Source organism: Watersipora subatra, chromosome 10, assembly GCF_963576615.1.
Source record: "Watersipora subatra chromosome 10, tzWatSuba1.1, whole genome shotgun sequence".
NCBI classification, from domain to species: domain Eukaryota; kingdom Metazoa; phylum Bryozoa; class Gymnolaemata; order Cheilostomatida; family Watersiporidae; genus Watersipora; species Watersipora subatra.
The window spans coordinates 40,192,900-40,218,335 of record NC_088717.1 but is presented as its reverse complement, the minus strand read 5'-3'; the positions used below and the strand labels follow the sequence as shown (position 1 = coordinate 40,218,335).

The window sequence follows — 25,436 nt, the reverse complement described above, 5'->3', positions numbered from 1 at the left end:
ATAGGTTTGAAAACAAGTTTGCTTTATAAAGACTATCTATCTGACCTGATAAAGCAGCTAGCCTCTGTAGAGTTAAAGTATTTTTAAAAATTGACATGCAACAATATTCACATTACAGTTATTTGATATGAAAAGATTCACCATGTCTTACTCTGTTGTGTTGTAGGTGCCAATTGTGTGGAGAAGTGATTACAAGCTGTTAAAAGCTCAAAAACAAAAAGCCTCCGTAGATTGGAATCTAGTTATTTCTCTGACGTAGTCATGACAGTTTGGTTGTCTTGTCATGTGATGTTCTCACGTGAATTGAAAGGCCAATAAAAAGCTCAATAGAAAACTTATCGTAGCACTAGTTTATGACAAACACTTTGGGTTTTACCGAAGATCCCGTATGAAATATAGATGCTCGCTACTTTACAGTTTTGTTTCATCTTGGTCTAATCTGCAAGTCGTAATCTGATCACGTGACCCAATACTTTACAAATAATTTTTGCAGCACTTTTCGATTATCACAGGTAACTAACAGGCTCGTCATGATTATCAGACAATGATATGTAATCCGTCGAGGTAGGGTTAAAAATTAAATGAATTTTTACGGTAAGTTATAAGATATCACTGCTAAAAGTGACAGCATTACAATGACGATAAAACAGACGTGTAAGAACAATAGACATCGTTTTATTGAATTCGTGAAGTATATTTGTGAAAATATTTTGACGAATAAGGTTGCATGCAAGTGTAAACAGAAACCATCTACCACAACTACGTCACATTTGAGCCGTTTTGGAAAGAGAATCCAAACTACAGCGGTCCTGTGTGGCTGCAATTAACTGTTCGTTTTTTAGCTTTTAAGAGCTTGTAATCACATTCCCACATATTTGGCACCTACACACCTACACGACAGAGTAAAACATGGTGAATCTGTTGATATCAAATACATGTAACTGAAATGTGAATTTTGTTGCTAGTCAACCTTTAAAGCTAACATACAAATATCTACCAAACTAAACGTTTAGTAATTATCTGCTTTTTGTTGTTGTTAGCTTCTTGGGTATGCAACTCCTTCAAAGTTTTGTTCATTTGGTCATAAAACCACCAAAAAATTTAGTTTCAGTGATTTTTTAAATGATCATTCCTGATTAAGGAAACAGTTTTCTGCTGCCGACTAGTTTGCTGCTGTTTAAAGAGCATTAAATTTGGAAAATAACTTTGGAAACAAAAGTTTTACAAAAAGCTCATATATCATCTGGTCAATAAATATAGAGATGAAAAATAAAGCATTTTATAATTTGGGGTTGGGGCTCTCTTCTGAAACCCTAAGTGTCAGTAGCATATTAGAAGTATAGATCACACGCTAAACTTATAAAACCTCATAAAAAGGTGTTTCAGATTCAGAGTATACATGTATCTCCTCTCTTTATGCTGGCTCATGCCTGACAGGTTGTACAATCATAAAATAAATTTTATTTATTAATATCAAATTATTTTGAACTAACAATTAATCAACCAAATGCTTTGTCAGAAAAGAAAAGTTGAAAAATTATTAGAGTTTAGTAACTAGTATATATAGTACAAGAGTATATATCACACATCTAATAGTATGAATTAGTTGTTATTACACATAAGCAAAATAGTAACAATAACGATCAAGAATTTAAAGATTTATTTACATACATGCATTTAAAAAAATACTTAAAGCAATTTTCTACTGAGCAAAATTAGTTGGCTAAAACGAGACAATAAGATTTCTCCAATCAGCAAGCGAGAGGTCAAAAAGTGGGTAAATCTAGGAAACTTTATCCTCATACATATTTTCCATCAGATGTCTTCACATCAAGTAACAAGGTCAGTGCAACTGCTACAAATATATATTTACAACATATGTACTTTTACTGTGTACTAAAAATAAACATTTTCTAAGATGTTAATGCAATTAGTAATTTGTTTTTCTCTAAGGCTTGTTCTATAACGTCACACGTCAGAACTGTAGCAAACAACAATAATGATTGTACCATAATAATTAGCATTTGACGGAATTATAACAATGATCTATAAGGAATATTCAGCAGTCATAATGAGATCAACAAAAGTAAATAATTTCTTTTGCAAAGTTGAGCTACAATTGGAAGGTGATACATTCTATTTTTTGCTTCTACATAAATACTCCCTAATCTTTGCACACTAGTCTATGGTGGTACTTTATCTCTTAGAAGCATTTATAAACTAACTACATTAGAGATTATTTACAGGTTAATAAAAATTAAGTGCACTATGACTGTATCTACAGTCTACACTTTATAAAGTATATATAACTTACCAGCTGCTGAAAAGATGCCGCAAAGAACAAATATACCAATATAGCCAATCCGCGGCAAAAGAAAAACTGATACCAGTATAGTAGGTAGCCCAGCGAATGCCTGCAAAAGATACAAGAAATTAGTTGAAAAAGCATAGAAACAACAGAATATAAACTGTCTTTTATATTTTACCGATGGTTCATGTCAATCAACAAATTATACTTATTAAGTTTATAAGTTACGTAATTGACATATTCACAGATGAATCCAAGTTTCTCACAAACAACACTCTTGTTGCATAACACAAATTTTTTAAAATCACAGTATATTTATTAATTTAAGCTGTTGAAACATGTGCACTTCTATATATACATGTATATAAAACTTTCCAAAATATTCCAAATACTTCCAAACTACAGCGTTTCTTGTTGGCTGCAATTAACAGTTCGTCTTTTTAGCTTTTAAGAGCTTGTAATCACATTTCCACATATTTTGCATCTACAACAGAGCAGAGTAAGACATGGTGAGCCTTTTGATACAAAATAACTGTAATGTGAATTTGGTTGCAAGTCAACCTTTAAGCTGCATAGAATTTTTTGAATCTATTTGGCAAATAGTCATTCCATTAGTTAAAATACTCACGCTTAAAGATTTGATTGCGTCAAGAAAGTCGATCGAATGATATTAGTACCAATAAAAGGCGAAAACATAAGCTACAATTTGATGTCATTTTTGTCTTTGTAGGCTAACCCTGTCCAGAGATAAAGCATTTGAATGAGATAATTTTTATAAACGCTCAGATTCGAGCGGGTGCTTTATTCGTGATGTAAGGAGTGATACATGTAAAAAGAGTCCACGAGCGATAAATATAAGATCTCTTCATTAGCCATCATCAGGACAAAATTTTTATATAGGTCATATTAAATGTTACCATATCACTCGTAAAACACATTGTCCGTGGTCTCGAAGTTATGGATTTTACTCAATTACTAGATCAGGCATCGACATCGATATTTACTAAATTAATTGACATCGTTAATTTACTGAATTACTCGATCGACATGTTTATCGACGAACAACATAAATGTAACAATGCCTCTAGTTTCATCTAATTCTATCTAATTGTCTACTAATTTATATACTGTATATATATATATATATATATATATACAGTATATATACTGTATATATATATATATAGCTCATCACTTTTGTGATTTGAGCACTCTGGTGCCAGCACATTGACTTTCTTAAAGTCTGCGAGGCAACTTAGTTGTTTTGTGGCAGGAAGTCAACTCTCATTGGTAATGGGATTTGTGTCCCTTGCCTAAGCTCTGAGCTGCACTGATGAGGCTTCAATAGCCGAAACAGTACTGTCTGTAGCATGAGTATATGCTCCCTTACTTCGGTTTGGTTGAGCACTCTGTGAGAGGTGCGGCACTATTAGCCTTTGTGCAAAGCTCATCACTTTTGTGATTTGAGCACTCTGGTGCCAGCACATTGACTTTCTTAAAGTCTGCGAGGCAACTTAGTTGTTTTGTGGCAGGAAGTCAACTCTCATTGGTAATGGGATTTGTGTCCCTTGCCTAAGCTCTGAGCTGCACTGATGAGGCTTCAATAGCCGAAACAGTACTGTCTGTAGCATGAGTATATACAGTATATATATATATATATATATATATATATATATATATATATATATATATATAACTAACTAGAGTGTGGAATAGGTTAATGTTACTTATCTTTGTTCCAGATTGATGTTTTATTCTGGGGTCACGACAGGTCTGTTTCGTGCTGGTGCACTCTTCAGGTGACTTGTGTTGAATTCAACACAAGTCACCTGAAGAGTGCACCAGCACGAAACAGACCTGTCGTGACCCCAGAATAAAACATCAATCTGGAACAAAGATAAGTAACATTAACCTATTCCACACTCTAGTTAGTTATAACACTCCGCACTTTTTAGAGCGTAGAGTGCTGTTAGCAGTAGGCCTGACAACTTATCTATTATATATATATATATATATATATATATATATATATATATATATATATATATATATATATATGCCCTTGCCATTATATATATATATATATATATATATGCCCTTGCCATTATATATATATATATATTATATATATATATATATAATGCCCGGCGTCGTGCGGGTAATAAAAAAACAGTTTTTGTATAGAAAATTTACTTTTAGACAACATTTTCAGCATCAACATTTACCTTTCTAACTTTGAAATCAAGGCGTTTGTTTATTTCTGTGAATTGCTATTTATGTTTTCTGTGTTTATTTCTGTGTAATGCATACTGTACCAGCTGCAGTGCCTGCTACAGATCCATACTGATTGCAATAGTTTTGTTGGCTATATGAGTTTAAGCATCTTTTAACTTATGGGCGTGAATTTTTCATTTAGTGCGGCTTCACGGATTTTTCTTCTGGTATACCTTTACACATAACACTAGCTGCAGTGGTTAACGTGAAACCACGAAAGATTGGTATGTATTCCAAGTATGTGCCAAACTTATTCCATTGTGTAGCAAGTTGGATAGTGTAATGTATTGGATAAATAGATGGCTGCAAAACTGGGGGTCGTGAGTTCTAATCCAGTTTGTAGCGGATTTCTCATTCTTAAAACTTTATCGCCATAACTGGCCAGACAGAAGTACGAATGAACGTGCGGACAAACATTGAGATTTATATATATATATATATTTATATATATATATATATTTATATTTATATATATTTATATATATATATTTATATATATATATATATACATATATACATTCTAGTTGCACTACCTGTACAGCTACCTGTACTAAAAAAGTCTTTGGACAGAAAGCTGATTTGTATTAAACATATAACAGCATTTGCCATTCTAACTTTCAAACTGCATATCATAAGATAAAAGTTTGTAGTGTATTTGAAATAAATTAAGAGAGAAAATAAAATTAACTGTAAAGGTTTTCAAACTTTGTCAAACAACTTAACTTTCAAACTTCATATTATGAGGAAAATGTTTTGTATAGGTCAAATAAATTAAAAAAAATAAAACAACTATAAAAGGGTTTATATGTAAATCTGAAATAATTCGCAAATAATAGCTGAATTAAGTCCGTTTTGCTACGATTCCAATAGAAGATGATTCTGCAATGATACAATTAATACGAATTAAAAAAAAACAATACAAATCCTAAATATTTTGAATTTATAATAACAATCCTTGCAAAGAAGTGTGCGTGTATAAAAAGGTTACTGTCCCATCAGAAGCTATCTATCAAAACTTTTTCATAATATGCAGTTTGAAAGTTAAAATGGCAAATGTTGTTAAATACAAATCAATTTTTCAAAGAAAACGTTTCATATAGGTCAAATAAATTGAAAAAATAAAACAACTCTAAACGGGTTTAAATGTAAATGCGAAATAGTTAGCAAGTAGTAGCTAAACCAAGTTTGTTTTGTTATGATTACAATGAAAGATGATTCGGTAATGATACAATTAGTACGAACTGAAAAAACAAAATAAAAATCCTGAATATGTAGAATTAAAATTAACAATTCTTGCATAGAAGTGTGTGTATAATAAAAGGTTACTGTTCCACCAGAAGCTATCCATCAAAACTATCCATCATACAACGATACTGGTAACTCTCGATACTGGTACAAATATATGACACCGGTACAAATGTAAAAATGAGATATCGTAGTGTCTTTGTCAGACCAAACGAAGAGAGAATGTGGAGGCTCTTCCTACGGAGATAATACAATTTTCCGCGTGAAAAGAATCGGCTTTGGTCGCAGATATAGCAATTGAACCTTACAAAAAACCAAAGACCGAAGTTCAAGAAAACACTAAAAAAACATCGTATTTCATAGAGTTAATAGAATTCATAGTTTCAAATAATACATTTAGCGTGTGCATATTTTATATGGTATATGATAACGTCACGGATCAATACGCCTTGTATAGCTCATTGGTAGAGCGTGTGGATATAAGACTTGTGGTCTCCGTGAGTTCAAATCCATCATTATGCAGAATTTTAAATTCCAAGATTTTAATAGCTATAGCTGGACAAACACAGACACATCTACATATATCTATTTAAATTGAATTCTCTTTTTAGATTTTGGCTCTGAAAGTTTTAAGTGTTTATTATTTGCACAGAGTGTTACTTGTACAAAGTGTGAGCTTATAAATGTATACATGTATATTTTTACAGTTTCATATTTGAGTAATGGAATTGTGCAAACTAATTTAAAAAATCCTTTTTCTAGCCATTTAATATTTGGTAGAATTGCACATATAAATAATTACAAAAGAATTGAGCTGACAAGTTTCCTAACACATTCATTGTAAATATATTTTCTACCTTACCTCTGCAGAAAACATAATTCCCACAAGGGTCGTTGAGTTTTCAAGGCCAAAAATCTTTGCAACTCCTGACAACACTAGTGGAAAAGCGGAAGCAGAAACCATGAAGGACAAGCATGTCCAAAGCATCAGCAGCTCTCTCCCAGCCTCATTAGCAAAAGTTTGCGGAAGAAATAGTGTTGTATAAAGAAGTGATTGAAACCCAAAACAGAGTAGCGTGACCAACTGAAAATAGATAAAAAAGACCATCAGTACTGGCCAGTACTTGAGCATTAGTCCTAATTGTGGCTATTGTCACCATGGAGCACCTTACTCAAATGATATTGAACACTCTGGCTATCAGTTGATATGGCGAAGTGAAACTAATGCTGCCTACATTATGCCCTGTCCCAAGAGAGACATTAATTTCGTCAGCCTTGAAAATTTGGCTAAACCGTTTCCTGTATGTGTTGAAGTATCAGATGTTGCCAAAAAAGGAACACTCTGAGTAAAACATATTAGACGGATACAGCTATTAATGATTTAGCTATTGCTGCTTTTAATGTTTTAAGGAACAAACTATAAACCTGCCAGGGATCGCTAAACATATTATGGAAATGTTTACTTTTCCATTTCCATAAACATAAATATTTCCATAATTTTAAGGAAATAGATATGGAATATTTATTTTAGAAATATGGAAATGTTATGGAAATGGAAATAATATGGAAATGTTATAAAAATGGAAATAATATGGAAATGAATTATGGAAATGTTATGAAAATGGAAATGATATGGAAATAAATTATGGAAATGTTATGGAAATGGAAATAATATGGAAATGAATTATGGAAATGTTATGGAAATGGAAATAATATGGAAATGTTATGGAAATGGAAACAATATGGAAATGAATTATGAAAATGGTATGGAAATGGAAATGAATTATGGAAATGTTTTGGAAATGGAAATTATATGAGAATCAATTATGAAAATGGAAATAATATAGAAATTAATTATGGAAGTGGAAATAATATGGAAATGAATTATGGAAATAGAAATAATATGGAAATGAATTATGGAAATGAATTATGGAAAGAGAAATAATATAGAAATGAACTATGGAAAGGGAAATTGTAACATAAACGTAATCCAAGATATAAACAGAGGCGAGTTATATTGTATAGACTAGACTACATGAATAAACAATGGTAACACACAAACACAGCTAACATCAGTAGTATTACAGAAACTATTAAGGGAGTCTGAAAGAAACTATCTCCAATTGTCTCTGGCTTAGTTATAGGCAATGGTAACATACAGTTTTGATGCTGCCTGGACACTGAATAAAGTATATTAGCAAACAAATATCATACTCATATTATGTATAAATAAATCACATGTTCGGGAAGAGTTGACGATTGCACACACACTCATTTGACACACAAGCGCGCCCACATACACACACTTCTGTTTTCAGCATATGTTTTAAACATGGGACGTCGAACACTGGTAAATTACAGCGACCATTATACATTTCCTGTTGACACTTCTGGAACATACACAGTAATGTGTATACACTGTACAAAGAACTTGAAAGTTACCAATAAAACGAAGAACAATTTATCTACACACCTGAAAGTATGTCATATTAGGTTTAATTTGGATTAAATTGAATGTTTTAATTTTACTCATTATATATTATGTGCAGAAAGGATACATATACATGTATATGTACATGCATATATGCCAATTGTTCCATTACTAGACATAATGTTTTCGTTGTCTCTATCTATTTGCTTCTGCAATCTTCCCATGCAACTGTAGCTGACTTTGATGTTGTCCCTGTTGAAAGTCTAATGTAGTTTGTGGCCTCTGGGAAGTGTGTGATCTAGCACACACTTCTAATGTAGTTTGTGGCCTCTGGGAAGTGTGTGATCTAGCAGTTTCAGGAAATTGTGTCCGATGTTATTGGACACACACATACATATATTATTTACATATAAATATTTATATTAAACTATATTTAATATATATTATTGTATATACTAAGTCTATAATTATTGTACTAGTTTTATTTCAAATTATAGGATTTTTTAACTCAGCTCATGTAAAAATTCAGAAGTACTATTGTCAGAATGGCCACTATCAATAAGAGATATGTTTTTTTTTGCAAAACACTCTGTCTGTCTTGCTTGTTTGTGATTCTCATTTTAAAATTTGGTTTTCGACTTGTTACTCAGTGAAACTTTGCCAGTTTTGTAGCCAGTGCCTGTGTTGATCCAAAATATTATATGCATTGTATATAAAAATTCCTCTAAACTATGAACTACAAATATACTTTCAGGCTAAGCATGAGGAGATATATACAAAAGCGATTGCAGAATCATATGCTTCAACTAGCAAAGCTTCTAACTATACAATCACAAGCTACCTAGTAAAGAGTGAAGCTCATGCCAATCTTAAAAAGTTTGGTAAATCTCACAGAAAGCAGAAAGAGATTGATGAATGCATTATTAACTGAGTCATGTGGGATTTGCGTCCTTTTGAGACAATTCAAACAACCAAGTTCAAAAAACTTATTCACACTTGTCAACCTCAATATAAGATTGACTCAAGAGATAGGTTTAGAAATCAAATATCTCAAAGAGCACAAACACTAAAGGTTTCTCTGAAAGTCTCGTTTGAGAGTGTGAAGTCTGTCTGTGCGACTGCAGACTTGTGGAGCAATAACCGGATGCGTGCATATCTGGGTGTCACAGTGCACTGGATCACTGCAGATTGGAAACTGAGCTCTGCTATGTTGGCTTGCAGACGCTTCAGAGGCAGGCATACTGGAGAAAACATTTGCCGTGTGTTTAATGAAATAATTCGAGAGCATGGTCTGCAGGACAAAGTGCAATCCGTGGTAACAGATAATGCCAGCAATATGGTTAAAAGGTTCAGTTTACCCTCCATGAGTGAAGTCACTGTTGATTTGAATATTGACAGGCCAGAGGAGCCAACATCAGAGGAAGAAGATGGTGATGACATGTGTGAGGCTATTGAACAAACAAGTGACAGTGAAGATGAATTTTCGTCAACTATAGAACCGACAGCCAATTCAATGGACAGACAACATCAGTCATGCTTCGCACATACCCTTCAGCTTTGCATCAAAGATAGACTGGGTGAAGCTGCAACTTCGCCTTATGCAAAGGTTTTGGCAAAGACTGCTCGTATTGTTAGATCAGGGAGAATGTCGATACATGCATCTGAACTGTTAGAGAATGACATTGGATAATTTAGACAAGCATCTAACGCAACAAGATGGAATTCCCAGCTCATCATGCTAAGGTCAATTGTGAAAGTATCAGAAAATAAACTCGCTAAAGCCAGTACTGGAACCTTGCTAACTGGAACTGACCGTGATCTCATTCAAGAGCTAATAACGATACTAACACCTTTTTAAGTCTTCACTAATTTACTACAGGCAGAAAACTCTGTCACAGCTAGCCTGATCATTATTTGTGTTGAACAGCTAAAGCCCTCGTTCTCTGATTTAGCAGATTCTGTTAACAGCCAGTTGGTGGGTAGCTTGAGAGATTCAATTAACAAACGTTTAACAAAATACCTCGGCCTAGATGAAAATGAGTTTGCAACTTTTTTGGATCCTAATTTTAAGGCAACGTTTGCTGAGCCTTCTGTAGTAAATAGTCTCTTGGACATAGCCAAACTAACTTGTGATCCATCAGAGATTGAGGTAAGCAATGATAGTGGTAAACCAAGTCCAAAACGAAAGAAAGTTCTGTTTACAGTAATGAAGGAAAAAACTGGTTCAGTGAACTCATCATGTGGTTTCAAGTCTAGGCTTGAGGTTGAATTTAAAAAATACAAAACAGAGGAGTTCCTTTTAAAAGACAGTTGCCCTCTTATCTACTGGGCTCAAAATTCTCTCAGGCTACCAAACATGGCAAAACTAGCTCAAAGATTTTTGGCCTGCCCTGCATCTAGTGGACCTGTAGAACGTTTGTTCAGTGTTGCAAGCAAAATTTTTAGACCGCACAGGTGTAGGTTAAAAGATAAAACATTTGAGGCTCTTATGTCCATACGCTGTTGTCAGAATGAATAAATAGAATGTGATATGAACAAATACTTGTGATGTACATGTGACATGTATGTCCTAGATATAGTTTCATTTTCTGTCTTTGTAATATTTCATTATTACCATACATGTATGTAGGTCTATATTAAATATATAAAGCATTTAGTTAAAATTTATTCAACTTTGCTGCTACCAATGGTTTCATGCAGCAAGCAATCTTGTTGCAACCGTCACAGAATTATGCAAATGGTATGTAAATGGTATGTAAATGGTATGTAAATAGAGATAATATGAAAATGAACTATGGAAATGTTATGGAAATGGAAATAATATGGAAATGAAATAGGGATATGTTATGGAAATGGAAATAGTGTGGAAATTAATTATGGAAATGGTAAATGGAAATGGAAATGAATTATGGAAATGTTATGGAAATGGAAATAAAATAAGGGTATGTTATGGAAATGGAAATAATGTGGAAACTAATTATGGAAATGGTATATGGAAATGGAAATTAATTATCGAAATGGTATGGAAATGGAAATAATATGGAAATGAATCATGGAAATGTTATGGATATGGAATTGTGACAAACACAAAACCTCTGAAACCTGCAGAGTTAAAAAACGGACTGCTATTACATCATACGGTGTTTCTGAAGAGTCATTTCATCATTCTTCCAAGCATCTTAAAGTTTTCAGATCAGGTTATAAACCACCTTATAAACAAATCTAAAGACAATGCATCAGATTGAGACCTTAGTGACTTCAAATTAGAGTTTAGTTTTGATGATTGTGACGATCGATCTTCTCAGGCACACCCTCACTAAAGCCATGGCAACCACTACAGCAACAATGAAAGAATTAATTGTTATTGATGTAACCAAGTCATTATTAGTACCATTTTGTGGACAATTTTCTACCGATCCCGTTCTACTTACGACTAGCTAAATACACGGGTATATGCTACACAATCGCTCAAGATTTAAAACAGCTTATAAACTATGGCAGGCGATGTAGTTGCCATTTACCAAGTTTATTCACTTTATTTACTTTATTAATTTGAGTAACTTAAGCTAGTCTAAATCTTTACTATAATAAGAACCATGTCCAAAGCCAGCTTGCTGCATATAATTATGCTTATAATCAATACGTTATGCTAGTAAGCCTTAGGCACACTAGTAAGCACGCTAATAAGGATGCTGGTACGAAAATACTAACCGATAGCTTTCTTGCAAGTGCTGCACAAGTATGTGCACAAGTATTCCTTCCTTCAAACGGCATTCAATTAAAGGGGGTGCTGTATTTTTCTAGTGTTCTTCTATAGTGGCGCTCGAATAGAAATTTCGTTGTATTAAGAAGCAATCGACGCAGCTACTACCTCGCTTTGAAAAACTAGCCAACAGGCCTGAATAACAGTCACAATATTGGTCCAATCACTAATTCTGGCAGCAAAAAAAGTTAAAGATGATAACATCATGGTTTTGCAATTGCTATCACTCACCCTATTAGACAGTTTGTCTGACAAAAGTCCCATTGCGACTTTTGCAGGAGCGGTGAAAAGTAAGGCTGTTGAACCCACAAGAGTGAGAAATCTGTCATCGTTCACTACTTTGTTTAATCCATATCCTTTGTAGAGGCCTGTGACGAGGTTCATAGTCGTGCTGTTGATTAACATCAGGAGCCAAAGTATGATAAAAGGTCTCTGTACAACGGACTGCCGTATCGTCAAATCCCAAAACTTTGTACGATGAGTAGGAGCTGTATCGATTTCTTTAGAAGCTTTTTTGGTTGAATCTTCAAGTCCAAAGGCTTGATTAATTGTATGTCTTGCTGATGACAAATGTTGTTTTGGTTCCTCATCATCATTTGAATCACTCTCTATACTGAAAATATAAAATTTAAGTTCATATTTTCTTTCTTATCAAGCATTATTATGGTAAAGCTTTGGTAAATCTGACTATAATATAATGCTATGAAATATCAAAATGATACTGTAACAGTGATTTGACAAACTAACAAAGTATTCAAAATATACTGGTCCTAACAAGCTTAAGAGACGAGATGAAGACTGGGTATCTAAAACAGGCACCCAGAAGCACTTATTTCTCTTTCAGTAAAAGGAACATACCCAGAATGTCGAAATGTGGAAACAGGTGACCTGAGACTAACAATATCTGCATAAGCAAATCAAACTTCAAAAGGCACCATAAAACAATGGAAAGTATCGTTACATTTAATGACTGTGGATAGAACACTATCAAGTTAGCATGATGCGAGGAAGAAGATAAATAGGTCAAAGCTATCAGCAGATGGTTAAAAGGGGTTTTAATTTATCTAATTACAATGCTAGGACTAGTTCGTGAAAGTTCATAGGATAAAATTTTGACACGAAAATATGGACAAGAGAGTTTTCAAATTCCAGCACTCACACCCATACCACCAAATGATTATCTAAAGTGATTATCTTGTAGAGCTGAACTACAATCTTTTGCGCACTGATAGCGAGGAGCTTATTGAAAATAAGTTAAATAATGACTATTGAATTTACAACCATTGCTGAGATTTGCAGTTTCTACTTATAATTATTCACCAATGTCTCAAGTAACTCAAGCCATTGCATCACTAAAGCTAGTCACTACTTGTCAATGGTGCCGCGTTTTTTCATGGTAGTGCTAGGCAATCATCGAGAATATCAAAAATTGAAAATAATTGAGGTTAGGCCAAGTACATATTCACATATGGAGTGTGATGTTTTTGATACCATGACAGCCAATCGGGTGACAAGAACAGATTGAAGAGCATGGTTCATCAAAAATATCTTGTGCAGTAAGTTGCATAATAAATGGTAGTAGTCAGTGAATATGCCTTGTGAAACCTTTTTTTAGACAGATATAAAGAAGTGGTTCGATTAGACAATTTTTGTTGTTTTTATTTAGTTATAAAAAAGTTTCTATCCCAGAGACCACTAATCTTTTTCAGACAAATATAAAAATGTTAATTTTTTTGTGAGTTTGATATAGTTCGTTTAATGAATGAAAACTAAATTACTCTATGATTGGCTATTTAGGCTTTTATCTTAAATCAGTCAAATGATCAAAATTCCATCTAACTTTCTTTGACTACACAAAACACTTTTTGTACAATCCTATGCAGGAATACCAACTTTTACAGTGAAATAACCTCCCAGGGCTGATACTCTGAAAGAAACACCCACCTGGATAGGCCCACACTTGGATATTGTACCCCCAATCACCTGGTTGGTCAATTTGAATTTGGATATTGTACACCCAATCACCTGGTTGGTCAATTTGAAATACACCCCCTAAACACTGGGAGTTTTCTAAAGGGCGCCCAGGTTCTAAGCCCTGCTAAACATCCAATATGATTCATGCATTAATAAAGCAGAAAAAACCTACAAACAAAATTCCTAATTTTATTTACATACGTTTTTATTTCGAATTTTTTGTTTGTTTAGTATTGCAAAAATGATCGTTTTTTCTGCAAATGGCTTATTTTTTGTTGCTAACAGAGACTGATATATTGTAGTTTATTATTAGTAAAAAATTAAACAAAAACAGGCAATTAGCTAACCATAAATCAATTTATAAAAACCGTTCGTGTGGCGACATAATAGTTGCTCTGCCGACTAGCGTCAGTATCGCAAAACGACAAAATGTCACTAAGCCTGCAAAAAGGGTTAATAAAACTGATTCCAAACATCAACCATCAGATCATCATTTTAATTTACAAAGGAAAACATAGTAAATATCAATGAAAGAAATAGCATATCATTCGTTCTGAGTATATGGCTAAAGAGTTGCTAAGATGATTCAGTGTTGACTGTCTCTTTTCCATTTGTTTCCCGTCAGCAAGCATGCAGATTCTAATGCGATTTGTATTAAAATGAAGACTGGAATTTCGGTGCAATTTTTTGGTATTACTTTGGCTGAATAAAACCTTGATGAGCATGGGCCCTTTTACTGGCTTGGCTGTGGAAACCACCCCTAAAGTAGCAAATTCACTGACAGTGCCTCATGGTCTGAAAACCCCCCCTAAAACGTGATTTTGGGCCGAACCTAATGGGCCTTTTAGGGAGGAGTATCAGCCCTGGGAATAACCCCCCTAAAAAGGAACAACAACTCCCACACAAGAAAAAAAAACTCTAATAAGAGGGGGGCAACTTTTAGTTTGGAGGGGATAACAACTCTTAAGAAAGAATAACAACTTCTATAAAGGAATAACAACCCCCATGCAAGAATAAAAACTCGTATGAAAAAATAAGCTTCTATGAGGGCATAGCAACTCTATAAAAAGTAACAGCTCCTAATATGGAAGTTATAAAAACCTGGAATAATAGTCAATGAATTTTGCCTGCTCTAGAAACTAGCTTGAAACATCTCTTACAGCTACAGTATATTCCTCACAAACACATTCAATATTGAACCTTTTTATTGGACTAATACATTTACGAATAAAAAGCTGCAAACAATATTAATGTACATAAAATATGCCTATTGACGATGGCACTTGAAACTTTTACAAAGCCAAAAAGCAAACATTTTTGTTAAAGCTTTTAGTATTAAGACAGCTTGGTATCAAAAACTGACAGCACAAACACTTTGTGTTGTCTATTGCAGACGCAAATCTTTTTCAGTATATTTTGCAAAACACTACCTGAGAAATAAGAAAACTAAAGATATAAAGAAGTGCATGAGTTCTAATGACAAAGGGCATTGTTGTGCATAAGTTCTAATGACAAAGGGCATTGTTGTGCATGAGTTCTAATGACAAAGGGCATTGTTGTGCATAAGTTCTAATGACAAAGGGCATTGTTGTGCATGAGTTCTAATGACAAAGGGCATTGTTGTGCATGAGTTCTAATGACAAAGGGCATTGTTGTGCATAAGTTCTAATGACAAAGGGCATTGTTGTGCATGAGTTCTAATGACAAAGGGCATTGTTGTGCATGAGTTCTAATGACAAAGGGCATTGTTGTGCATAAGTTCTAATGACAAAGGGCATTGTTGTGCATGAGTTCTAATGACAAAGGGCATTGTTGTGCATAAGTTCTAATGACAAAGGGCATTGTTGTGCATGAGTTCTAATGACAAAGGGCATTGTTGTGCATAAGTTCTAATGACAAAGGGCATTGTTGTGCATGAGTTCTAATGACAAAGGGCATTGTTGTGCATGAGTTCTAATGACAAAGGGCATTGTTGTGCATGAGTTCTAATGACAAAGGGCATTGTTGTGCATGAGTTCTAATGACAAAGGGCATTGTTGTGCATGAGTTCTAATGACAAAGGGCATTGTTGTGCATGAGTTCTAATGACAAAGGGCATTGTTGTGCATGAGTTCTAATGACAAAGGGCATTGTTGTGCATGAGTTCTAATGACAAAGGGCATTGTTGTGCATGAGTTCTAATGACAAAGGGCATTGTTGTGCATGAGTTCTAATGACAAAGGGCATTGTTGTGCATGAGTTCTAATGACAAAGGGCATTGTTGTGCATGAGTTCTAAGGACAAAGGGCATTGTTGTGCATGAGTTCTAATGACAAAGGGCATTGTTGTGCATGAGTTCTAAGGACAAAGGGCATTGTTGTGCATGGGTTCTAATGACAAAGGGCATTGTTGTGCATGAGTTCTAATGACAAAGGGCATTGTTGTGCATAAGTTCTAATGACAAAGGGCATTGTTGTGCATGAGTTCTAATGACAAAGGGCATTGTTGTGCATAAGTTCTAATGACAAAGGGCATTGTTGTGCATAAGTTCTAATGACAGAGGGCATTGTTGTGCATGAGTTCTAATGACAAAGGGCATTGTTGTGCATGAGTTCTAATGACAAAGGGCATTGTTGTGCATGAGTTCTAATGACAAAGGGCATTGTTGTGCGTGAGTTCTAATGACAAAGGGCATTGTTGTGCATAAGTTCTAATGACAAAGGGCATTGTTGTGCATGAGTTCTAATGACAAAGGGCATTGTTGTGCATAAGTTCTAATGACAAAGGGCATTGTTGTGCATGAGTTCTAATGACAAAGGGCATTGTTGTGCATGAGTTCTAATGACAAAGGGCATTGTTGTGCATAAGTTCTAATGACAAAGGGCATTGTTGTGCATGAGTTCTAATGACAAAGGGCATTGTTGTGCATAAGTTCTAATGACAAAGGGCATTGTTGTGCATGAGTTCTAATGACAAAGGGCATTGTTGTGCATGAGTTCTAATGACAAAGGGCATTGTTGTGCATGAGTTCTAATGACAAAGGGCATTGTTGTGCATGAGTTCTAATGACAAAGGGCATTGTTGTGCATGAGTTCTAATGACAAAGGGCATTGTTGTGCATGAGTTCTAAGGACAAAGGGCATTGTTGTGCATGAGTTCTAATGACAAAGGGCATTGTTGTGCATAAGTTCTAATGACAAAGGGCATTGTTGTGCATGAGTTCTAATGACAAAGGGCATTGTTGTGCATGAGTTCTAAGGACAAAGGGCATTGTTGTGCATGAGTTCTAATGACAAAGGGCATTGTTGTGCATGAGTTCTAATGACAAAGGGCATTGTTGTGCATAAGTTCTAATGACAAAGGGCATTGTTGTGCATGAGTTCTAATGACAAAGGGCATTGTTGTGCATGAGTTCTAAGGACAAAGGGCATTGTTGTGCATGAGTTCTAATGACAAAGGGCATTGTTGTGCATGAGTTCTAATGACACAGGGCATTGTTGTCCATGAGTTCTAATGACAAAGGGCATTGTTGTGCATGAGTTCTAATGACAAAGGGCATTGTTGTGCATGAGTTCTAATGACAAAGGGCATTGTTGTGCATGAGTTCTAATGACAAAGGGCATTGTTGTGCATGAGTTCTAATGACAAAGGGCATTGTTGTGCATGAGTTCTAATGACAAAGGGCATTGTTGTGCATAAAATTATTTACCTAGAGAATGGTGGAGAATTGTTTAAAATGCACTATGCAAGTAATTCTTAGAATGATTAACAGCTTTATGATTTAGCAGCTGCTAGATATATCCGACATGTAACCTCATGTCCATCTGCTTGTGAATTTCTTACTTTCATGCATAATCTAATTAGCTAGAACAAACTATACTAATTACAAAATGTCACAATACTATTAGATTGCCAGAAAAGCGCTGAAGGTTAGATGACTGTAGTTGTTTGTATCATAACCAGTAAGTAGTAAATCACAAACCTCCCTATTCTAGCAACATACGTACCTTTTTTGTTCCGAGCTGAGGAGGCTCTCTTTTTCATGACTTTTCTTTATATCTGGTTTTTCTCCTTCGTTTTGCGGAGGAGGAAATAACAAAGTAATGCCAGTTAGCTGCATAGCAGTACACACACCAGCCATGACCATCAATAAAGATGGAATCTTTTCCAAAATTTTCTCATCTTCAAAGTACCTGCCAATCAGGCCACATTAGTTGTTTGCTGTCAATCCAAATAGTTTAGTTGTTTGCTGTCAATCAGACTACTTTAGTTGTTGGCTGTCAATCAGACTACTTTAGTTGTTTGCTGTCATTTAGTCTACTGTAGTTGTTTGCTGTCAATCAGACAACATTAGTTGTTTGCTGTCAATCAGACTACTTTAGTTGTTTGCTTTCAATCAGACTACATGTACTTTAGTTGTTTGCTGTCAATCAGACTACTTTAGTTGTTTGCTGTCAATCAGACTACTTTAGTTGTTTGCTGTCATTCAAACTACTTTAGTTGTTTGCTGTCAATCAGACTACTTCAGTTGTTTGCTGTCAATCAGACTACTTTAGTTGTTTGCTGTCAATCAGACTACTTTAGTTGTTTGCTGTCAATCAGACTACAGGTGTTTCACTACTATCAGGTGTTTCCTGTTCAATATTGTTTAAGCGTCACTACAAAAAAGAACAAACGTTTCATGACAGGCAGCAGCTAGAAAGTAGGTTGCAAAATAAAAGTCTCAATCTATGACTGCCAAAATTAAAAAAACTTAAAACAAAATTAACTAACAAAAAATGTAAACTGTGACTTTAACAAGAAATTAATCTCATATATTTAGCAAGTTCAACCGAATAAATTTTCAATTGATTGCTAACAAGTTTAAGCTGAATAAGTAATCGAACAGTTAAAACATATTGTAATAGCAAAACAGAATAATTTTAAAATGTTGTAGTCAGTCACATTGTTTTTATCGAAAACATTTTTTTGTCAATTTGTGTCATTACTATACATATATTATATTGCTATGAAAAAAAGCTGTAAACAAGAAATAAAAATTTGTTGTTTATTTTTTATTTTTCCAAAACTCGCCATCATTTTTTGCAAACCTTTTAAACAAAATATTTCTTTTTTTACTGTTTCATAAACTTAATATATTGTGTACTAACCTGTCTGAGTCTGTAACGTTCAAGCTGGTAACTTGGTCTGCTTTTATATTTGTAGGGTTTGCATAGGCATCTTCTATTTGATTAAACAGTAGTCCACCAGTGGTAGGTCCCAAAAGGACAATGGCTGCCATAGTTGTCTGGTAATTTGGAAACCACTGCAAAACACAGCTCAAAGCAAAAATATTTTCTGAGACAAAAATACTGAGTTGAATGATCAGATGAAATTGTTAAATCAGCGATCTTTTCTAGTACCTCTAACTCTCTTCATTTGAAAGATTTGCTTTGTAAAAAGGGAGATGTGATATTGCTAGAAATTTTAACAATTGCTGTGATTTTGGCTCGTAGAATCTAGTGTTTGGTAAAAAATGTAAAAGAGGCTAGCAGATATTATATATATTTGACATTGTTATTAGTTTGTTTCAAAAAAATTAAAAGTTAAAAAAAAATTTGATGACAATTTTGAGGTTTTTTACGCACAATTAGATTTCTTGCAGTTGTGGTGTAAATATGCTCTTTTACAGGCTATAGAAACTTTGCATTAATGAAGACTTAAAATTAAAAAGTTGTATTGAACCCCAAACCACAGTTTTCCGTGATAATGTATAGTTGTATTTGAAACTTCCTGTTTTCCATTCTAAAAGTAGGACTGAAATGTAAGTAAATTGGCTACTTGCCAGTCTTTTCTAAACACGTGACACTTAGCTCATGATCTTGGTTTTGATAAAGCTCATACTTTATCATGGATTTATTGCTTTAGTTAAGAGCAGATAAATCTTAGAGAATTCTTATTTTTAGCTTCCTTGATGTTGTGCAAGAACAACATAATTTTGTAAAAGTTCCGTTATTCTAAAATGATGCTACAAATGACAATACAAGCCAAATAGAAGATATTTAATTTGTTACCAATGTCTTTCATTGATTTTATTGTCACTAATTCCTTTTTGTTTCTACAATTTCTACCATCTACAGTGTCTCCTACCAACAGTGTAGATTATTCTTGGTGTAAATATTATCAATATAACCTGAAATATTGAATATATTTTAAGCTGTAGAATACTCCATTTGGCAATTGATGTCTTACACATGTTTCTGACATACTATTTGTATTACCTTCATAACAAGTGTGAGTGGAGGAGTGTAGATGAACCCGTATCCTATCCCAAACAAGAAACCAAATGTAGTACAGAACAGGAAGTAGTTAACCTTGATGGAGAAGGCTGAGAGAAGCAAGCTCAAGCTGAAAGAAATCGTAAAAAGACATAAAAATTGAGGTTGCACAGAGTTGACTTGGAAACAGTACAATACAGAAAGTACAATAAACAAAAAGCTACCCAGCCTGTTAGAGTAATCATTTTTAAAATAGACAAGGCAGCGGCAGTCTACGTATATGTACTTTAAAATCATAAAGCTGGCAACTTTAAACTAGAGTTTTTCCTAAAACTACTTATAATCATACTGCACACTTGTGCACTTGCAGTGAGACAGGTCAAGGATAAATCTTAAATCTTTTTCACTAAGGTTACGAAGCCTACCATCCAGGTAATGCATTATTTAATGCATTATTGAAAGCATTATGCCACACTTTTGATGGAATTCGTTTAAGGCAGCCTAATATTAGCTATAAAAAGATTTTTCTCATAAATACAATTATGATAGCTCTGCTACCACTCTATTTAACTCTTTTGATACTTATTGACAAGGAATTTAACCCTATGCTCTGCTGTCTATGAATACTAGTAAGATTACATCACTAATATAATAGCTCTCAACTCAGCGAGGATTACTATTAATTGAAAGTTGGTATAAAACTTAAAAAGATTGAAAAACACGTCTGCAAATTCTTTTGTCCTGAACAAGAATTATAGGAAGTATGAAAACAGTCACTTCTTTCACCATATTTTTACCATATATGTGAATATGAAATGCTTATAAAATGAGACAGTCATTAATACTTCAACAGTTTATCCTGTGAAAGGCAAACGTACAAAAGCAAATCTATAATTGGCTTCAGTGTAAATACAAGTATAAAAACTTATTACTTTATAGCAGACATTTCTCTCATTTTCAATCAGAAAACCTGCAGGTGGGTGTTTAAGAGGTTGGTTCACAGAAACCTCTCAAAGGTATGAAGTATATTTGTTTGTTTGTTTTATTTCACATTAAATTATGACATAAAAAGATTATAGAAAAAGTAAGGTGCAATGTGGGCCCATATGTGCAGTAGCATGGCTATTCAAGAGGCAGTGCCCGAGTTAACAGATGAGATTGGTTGTCAATGAAAAAAAAAACAAGATTGTCTAAGGCAATAGAAATTGGAACAAATCTATTTCAGAGAGGCCAGCGAGTACTGCTTTAAAGCAGCCCTGAAACTATCATGACTACCAATTTTTCTTAGCCAATTTGGCAAGGAATTCCATGCTGATGACACACGATAAGCAACCCGTCTATGGCCACCAGTAGAGAAGGAGGGTGGAAGAGGTAATGAAAATAAGGAATGATGAGTGTTATAATGAGTTGACAAGTTAATTTGATATTTAAATTGTGTGAAGGCTAAAAGACATATTCTTAGTTGGTAAAGTTGCTGTATAGGCAAAACACGAGATCTTTTAAACAAAGGATTTAACGGAAAGTAAGAGTTTTATTGATATATTATTCTAAGCAATCACTTCTGGATGACTAAAATTTTGTTTAAGAAGCTCATTGGAGCGTTTCCCCATGCTTCCAAGCAATAAACTATTTTACTGTTAATTAGAATATTATATTAAAGCAAAAGAGGCGTTTCTGGTAAGATCAACGAGGCTTGGTAAATAAGTCCCAAGCTTTGTCGCAGTTGTTTTCTCAATAGTTCTATGTGTCTTGACCTGTTTAGTGTACTATCTATTGTGACGCCTAAAAATTTTATACTATCCATCATTAGTATGTTTTGTCTTTTCATGGAAATGTTTTCTGTTAATCAAAATTTATTTTGTGGAATTTGAATAATTATGAAATTATTCTTGTCAACATTCAATGTTAGTTTGTTTTGGTCACACCAATTTTTTATTGCATTTAGTTCTTTGTTAATTATAATTTAATCTTTATTCAAGTTTTTAGCGGTATATAATAAGTGAGTATCATCAGCAAACAACATAGTTTTAAATTTATCAGTACTCTTTACAAGATCATTTATATATAACAAAAATAGTGTTGGTCCAAAGATGGATCCTTGGAGTACTCCACATTTAATAACTAAAAGTTGGGATATTTTCTGAAATATTATAACACTTTGAGGATGATTTGATAAATAATTTTGAATTAATTTTAAATTCGAATGAAAAAAATTTATTTGCTCAAGCCTGTTTATCAAAATAGAGTAATGTATTGTATCAAAAGCCTTTGAGAAGTCAATGAAATTACCTAAAACAGATAGACTATTGTTTAAAGCAGCAAGTGTATTGTTTGTAAATTTTTTCAATGCTTCACAAAGTCCTTTCCCTTTTTGAAATCCAAATTGAGATTCTGCAATAATTTTTTCTTTAATAGTTTAGTTATGAATTTGTTGGTTAATAAGATGCTCAAAGTTTTTGAGAAAACAGGCAGAATAGAAATAGGTCTATAGTTATTAGATAACAGCTTGTGAAATGTGGATGAAAGTGGCCAAACATGTGAAAGTGAATAGTTTTTACGCTGAATAACACACATACATGCACACAAGCAAATGCATGCACACACGCGAACAATAACAATGTTGTTAGATTTATTAATATAAAAAATGATGGCAATATTTATCTTGCAGCAGATTACCAACAAAGACATAATTCCAGCAAACAATTCTACAGTAGCATATATAGCAACAATTTTTTTGTGTACAGCTAAAATAACAGTAAGGCAAGTAACTGTGTAAGATACTGGTTGATGAGGTTAAAAGAAAAGTACCTGCAAATAGTTGAGCCGATCGCTGTCACAGCCCTTGTGCCAATTTTATTCTCAAGAACTCCAGCTATGTACATGGTAAGACTAAAACCGACTGCAATCAAGCTGGGAATCCATAAGACACTGCTGTAGTCTACATCATTTGGGCTTGAGTATAGTCTTATGTAGGAGATCGCGTATGGACTGAAATTTGCTACAAATATGCGCAAGAGAATTATCTTATGATGTACACTTGTCTAGAAATTCTCGTTAAAAAAAATTGGCAAAATTATGTATACATTTTTATTGGCATTGGTAACCATTAACAAAATGATGTTTTTCATTTCATATCAGAAGGAAGAACAAATCAAATGATAAGACAGAAATCAGGAATTATTGAGTGAGTTGAACAGGCGTGTTTTAAAAGTTAGTAATCTAATAGTATTGAGGAGGAGTCTAGTTAGTGAATTGAAAGTTTTAGTAACAAGAAGTTCATAAACTGCATCATACTAGTAACGGTAGATGTAATATGTTGGTGTCAACAAATTAGAAAAGGATCCATGGTCATATGTTTGGAAGGATAAATATAAATGTTCTGCATGTAGTTTATGCAGAATTTAAAAACCTGTGACACAAATGCGGAATGAGTAAGTTTGTTACTAGGCGATACGTTCAAAGATAATATGATGGGACGGGTAATAGTGAGGTAAGCTGGATTACCAGCATAAGAATATATTATAAAACACTAATATCCTAGCAATCTAGTGCACTATTACAGATTGTCAGGTGTGCTGATAAAGCACCTGATATAAGTATGTGCACAAAAATTCAAAAACATGTACTGCGAGAGATTGGTGCAGGTAGTAACACGCTGGATGATGAAGCCCAAGAACCTATTGTCATGGGTTCAAACCCTCTATGGTTTTAAACAGTAAGCTATGTGAACAGTGAACCGTAGACTGTGAACAGTGAAACGTGGGCTGTGAACTGTAGACTGCGAACAGTGAACCGTAGACTGTGAACAGTGAAACGTTGGCTGTGAACCGTAGACTGTGAACTCTGTGGCTTTGAACAGACAGAGTGACGGAGACAAATCTTATCATAGCCAAGACTGGATTAGATGCAGGTCATATTTATGTCATCAACAAATGCAGCATATTTTGAGTTGAAACTCTATTCTGAACAGCTCAGTCATGTCTTTTGTGTACACTTCATTCATAAAAATGATCACATATTGTGTTTAAGTTTGATGTCAGTTCCAATAATATGCCTGACTTGAACTAAAACACTGCATAATCACACAGACCTTTGTATACCTATTACCTATTTGTTTGTCTTATTGGACAAATGTGTTTATTTTAGAAAAAAGACAACGGTGCAAAAAGCTTACCTTTTGAGTGATGACAGTTGTACATTATTTTTCTCAAGGAAGAATGATATTAGCATATCATAACAAATCAAACATACCCGTTGAGGAATGCTAATGGTGCATTATATTTCACATGTTAAGCATCAAGCTTTACCTACTACGTAACTATGGGAAGGGGGGAGGGGTTAGTGTGTTTTCCTACTTACCCCATGAAAAAAAGATGCCCAGTGAAGAAATCAAAATGCACCCTCCTATAACAGAAAGAATTCCTTTGACGAGCCTCATCCTAGTAGCCAACTAACGGTCACCAGATCTGATTCACTTGTTAAGCTGGTAGAAGTGAGTTTAACGAGAACTAGCGCTATTTCTCGTCTGTGAAATGGAGCATTACGAAAGCCTTTGGTTGGTGGTTGAGTACACACCAGAGAAATAATCCTTTCAAAGCTCCTTCACTCATATTTACGCATGTATAATAACCTTGCAAAGGTTCTCTTTACGTGTAATCAAACATTCCACTGGTTGCTCAGAAAAACTTGAACTATTTAGAAGGAAATGGTAGCTCAAGTACCTAGCTGTCATATATTCATATAGGGATTAGGTATCATTGCCCTTTTAACCATCTTTCTATAACAGGGAAGTTCTGTTTTCTAATGAGCTTGAGGCGAAAGGTCAATATCTAATAACGACTTGTCACACTTTCTGGCTCAGCAGTGTTATCACCAAATCACATTTGTACATACCCTCTAACATTGATTTCATCTTGATACTTAAAGAGGTTTCCTACCATTATATCACCATAACAGCCTACTCATTTATCATAACAGACAACTCATCTATCACACAAGCATTCCATCCGTATGAGTATTCATTCTGCTTATCAGATTACAAGGCTAACTTACCGCTATTAGTTCTGGAAACTAAAGTTTTACGTGTCACGATCTTCCACTGGGAAAAGCAGCCAAAAAAGCTGAAACATACATGTACAAGCGTGCAACGGAAAGGTTGCACGCTTGTATGTTTCTGGTTCAGTTAGATGCAGGTTAAACAAGTTA

At 34.1% G+C, this 25,436-nt stretch overlaps 1 protein-coding gene across 1 annotated transcript; it reads right to left on the bottom strand.

The window, feature by feature from the left end:
* Positions 1 to 1,438: 1,438 nt before the first annotated feature.
* Positions 1,439 to 24,748, bottom strand: LOC137406542 (monocarboxylate transporter 7-like). The gene is made up of 9 exons (XM_068093140.1): positions 24,591 to 24,748; positions 23,040 to 23,229; positions 20,235 to 20,361; positions 19,125 to 19,279; positions 17,982 to 18,167; positions 12,253 to 12,634; positions 6,690 to 6,911; positions 2,315 to 2,414; positions 1,439 to 1,855 (listed from the first exon to the last, which is right to left on the bottom strand). Exons 1-9 carry the CDS (start codon positions 24,667 to 24,669, stop codon positions 1,800 to 1,802), a joined length of 1,497 nt encoding a protein of 498 aa, XP_067949241.1. The 5' UTR covers positions 24,670 to 24,748; the 3' UTR covers positions 1,439 to 1,799.
* Positions 24,749 to 25,436: the final 688 nt, after the last annotated feature.